At 45.6% G+C, this 2511-nt stretch overlaps 1 protein-coding gene across 1 annotated transcript in view; it reads right to left on the reverse strand.

The window, feature by feature from the left end:
* The window catches only part of LOC127749374 (lysosome membrane protein 2-like), a 45029-nt gene that overhangs the window by 14135 nt on the left and 28383 nt on the right, over nt 1-2511 (reverse strand). The window contains exon 3 of the mRNA XM_052267376.1: nt 322-413. Coding sequence (XP_052123336.1) covers nt 322-413 — 92 coding nt within the window. The remainder of the gene's footprint in view (nt 1-321; nt 414-2511) is intronic.

Raw genomic sequence — 2511 nt, forward strand, 5'->3', positions numbered from 1 at the left:
CCTCACGCGTGCTCCGTCAGAGTGAAAGAGCGAGTCACTGCTGCTCATTTCACAAGGAGCGCGGCGAGCAGTGAGCTGCTCCTGCTCATCCCCGAGACCATCGCGAGCAGCTTCCATCGAGAACCTATCATCGTTACCACTTTAAACCTGTTGCACGGTAATAATATGCACACTATTGCGATACGTCATGTTCGCCGCGCTGGACCTGTTTCGCTGCTTGAGGTCGCCCGAGCCGCGCAGGGCGAGGCGTGGCGTGGGCCGTGAGTATGAATTTGCAGTGGCCCCTACCGGCCCGGCCCCTGCGGGTCGCTACCCACCTACCTTCTGTATCATGTAGTCGAGCCAGGGGACGGAGGACAGCAGCACACCGACCAGCAGTGTGAATAAGCCCAGAGATATGGCGCACAACCGACCTGCAATGGAGATTTGAAAAAAAAAGTTAGTATTCTTAAATTAGCTTAGAATATTTGTCATACAAGAAGTACTATACATTTCCTGTACTTTACTATACATCGTCAAAATTGGCAATTTCACAAAACATCCTTCACGGTTAAAACGGAGTCCAGGGATTCCCAGGAGAGTTGGAACCTAAGTGGATGCCCTGGAAACAAACAATTATTCCCAGGGGATCTACTGGAAAACCCAGGACACCCCTTGGTGAAATTGCACATTCCCAGGGCAACCCCTGGGACTCTTCCAACTCTCCTGGAAAATGAAGGAAACTCCTGGGAATCCATGGCTGGTTTTTACCGTACTAATTTTCGATAAAATCGTTTTTTTCTCTGCCTGTAAACTTGCTTTCTTTTATTTTTCGCGCACCATTTTGCTCACAGTAAACAATAGTCGCAGGTTTACGCTAAAATTGTCCATGATGTGTGTCGCAGAATTACAATTTGAAATCATAAATGGGTAAGCACTTCGTATCGACTTGGAATTGATCGACAAAAGAGAATGGTGTGTCGATGTATTCATATGGGCCGACCGCCATGTTCTTGAAGCAACTTCTTCCTTTCTTCCCCTGTTTTCGTTCTGAACACACGGTGAATTAGTGATCGTCCGTAAAGTACGCCCGGCTTTTGTCAGATTTATTCGTCAAATGAGGGGAGCTCAGCGCCTGCGAGACTCGGGGTGGGCCACCCCGCAGAACACGAATGCATTGCAGACAAGATGTTGCATACCTATCAGGCGCCATGAGAGCTTGCATATTCTGAACAAAGCCTAAACTTGGAAGTTTTTTTTTTTAACAGCGAATGACGGACGTGCTCTCTGGACGATACCTGGATTAAGGTGCAGCTTGCTTTCTTTTTCTAAATCAGTCTATACCCGTCTCTTTAAAAAAAATCACAAATTCCCTGTGATGAAAATCCGTTTTTACTGGGTAAACATGCTTTTCTTAGCCATTTATAACCTACAAAAAAATCTTCTAAAAAATCGTTTTTTTAAATCGTACAATGTTTGGTATTAGGGTTCATTTTATAGCAGTACATATGCGGGACATTCCATACTTCCATTACTACCATTACATTACTTTTGGTTTGCGAAAAATTCGTTTCTGTGTTGTACCTGCATGTCATAACTTTTTACAGTCTATATTGTTTGCATTTTGCCTTGCATGCAGCGAGTACAGTACAACCGCCCACGTCTGCGTGACACTTGATAGGGTGCTTACCACATTCGACATCACGCCGATTATTATTAATTTTTTTGATCATGCGTATTCCAACCCTAAGGAGTATGTTTTTTGTTACTCTTGCACCTGGTCGGCAGTTATGCAACCCAATGCACCGCCGTGCCTTTGTGCTTCTCCTACATATCCCATCACTGACAGGCTGAAGGCTCGCTGACAGGGAGCTAAGTGGTTGTCTGGGTGAATGGCGCTTTTGGCTTGCTTTTGGTCATAGGGAACAAAAACCTAGTTTTATAAAAATGCTTGGGACCGGAGTTTTTTTTTAATTTTTTTTTAACAAAGGCACTAAGGCAAAAGGAATCATTTTGTCCAGCTGAGAGATGTAAATTTGTAACTTTTTAGATTTAATGTGTTCACCTGCAAGATGCTCTCCCTGATACATCGCCAACTGTGGACGACAACTTCATTTCCCATTTAGCGTGTGAATGAAATCAAAAAAAAAGGGGGGGGAGACAGAGACAGAGAGAGACGTTGCGTGAGTGATCGAGGGCTAAACTTTCTTATACGGTATCTCCTTAATTTATGCCCGTACTACTGCCGGGACTGTGATGACAAAGCGCTCTACACGGCGAACAATCTTGCGACCTAAGAATTCTCAAAAGTGATTCTTTTTGGGTTTGTAGCCCCGCTCCTGCGTTAAAGTCACCGTGACGTTTTGTTGTCATTAGCGTGTGGCTACCCTCCCCCCCCCCCCCCCCCCTCTCTCTCTTCCTCTCTACCAGACGACGGGAGAGTTGCATTTTAATGATTTGATACGATTCAGGCCACGTGGTGCGGGTGGCGCGCGCTTCTCTCTCTCTCTCTCTCTCTCTCTCTCTCCTCAC

The sequence above is a fragment of the Frankliniella occidentalis genome, unplaced genomic scaffold (assembly GCF_000697945.3).
Source record: "Frankliniella occidentalis isolate FOCC.00 unplaced genomic scaffold, Focc_3.1 Scaffold50, whole genome shotgun sequence".
Classification (NCBI taxonomy): Eukaryota; Metazoa; Arthropoda; class Insecta; order Thysanoptera; family Thripidae; genus Frankliniella; species Frankliniella occidentalis.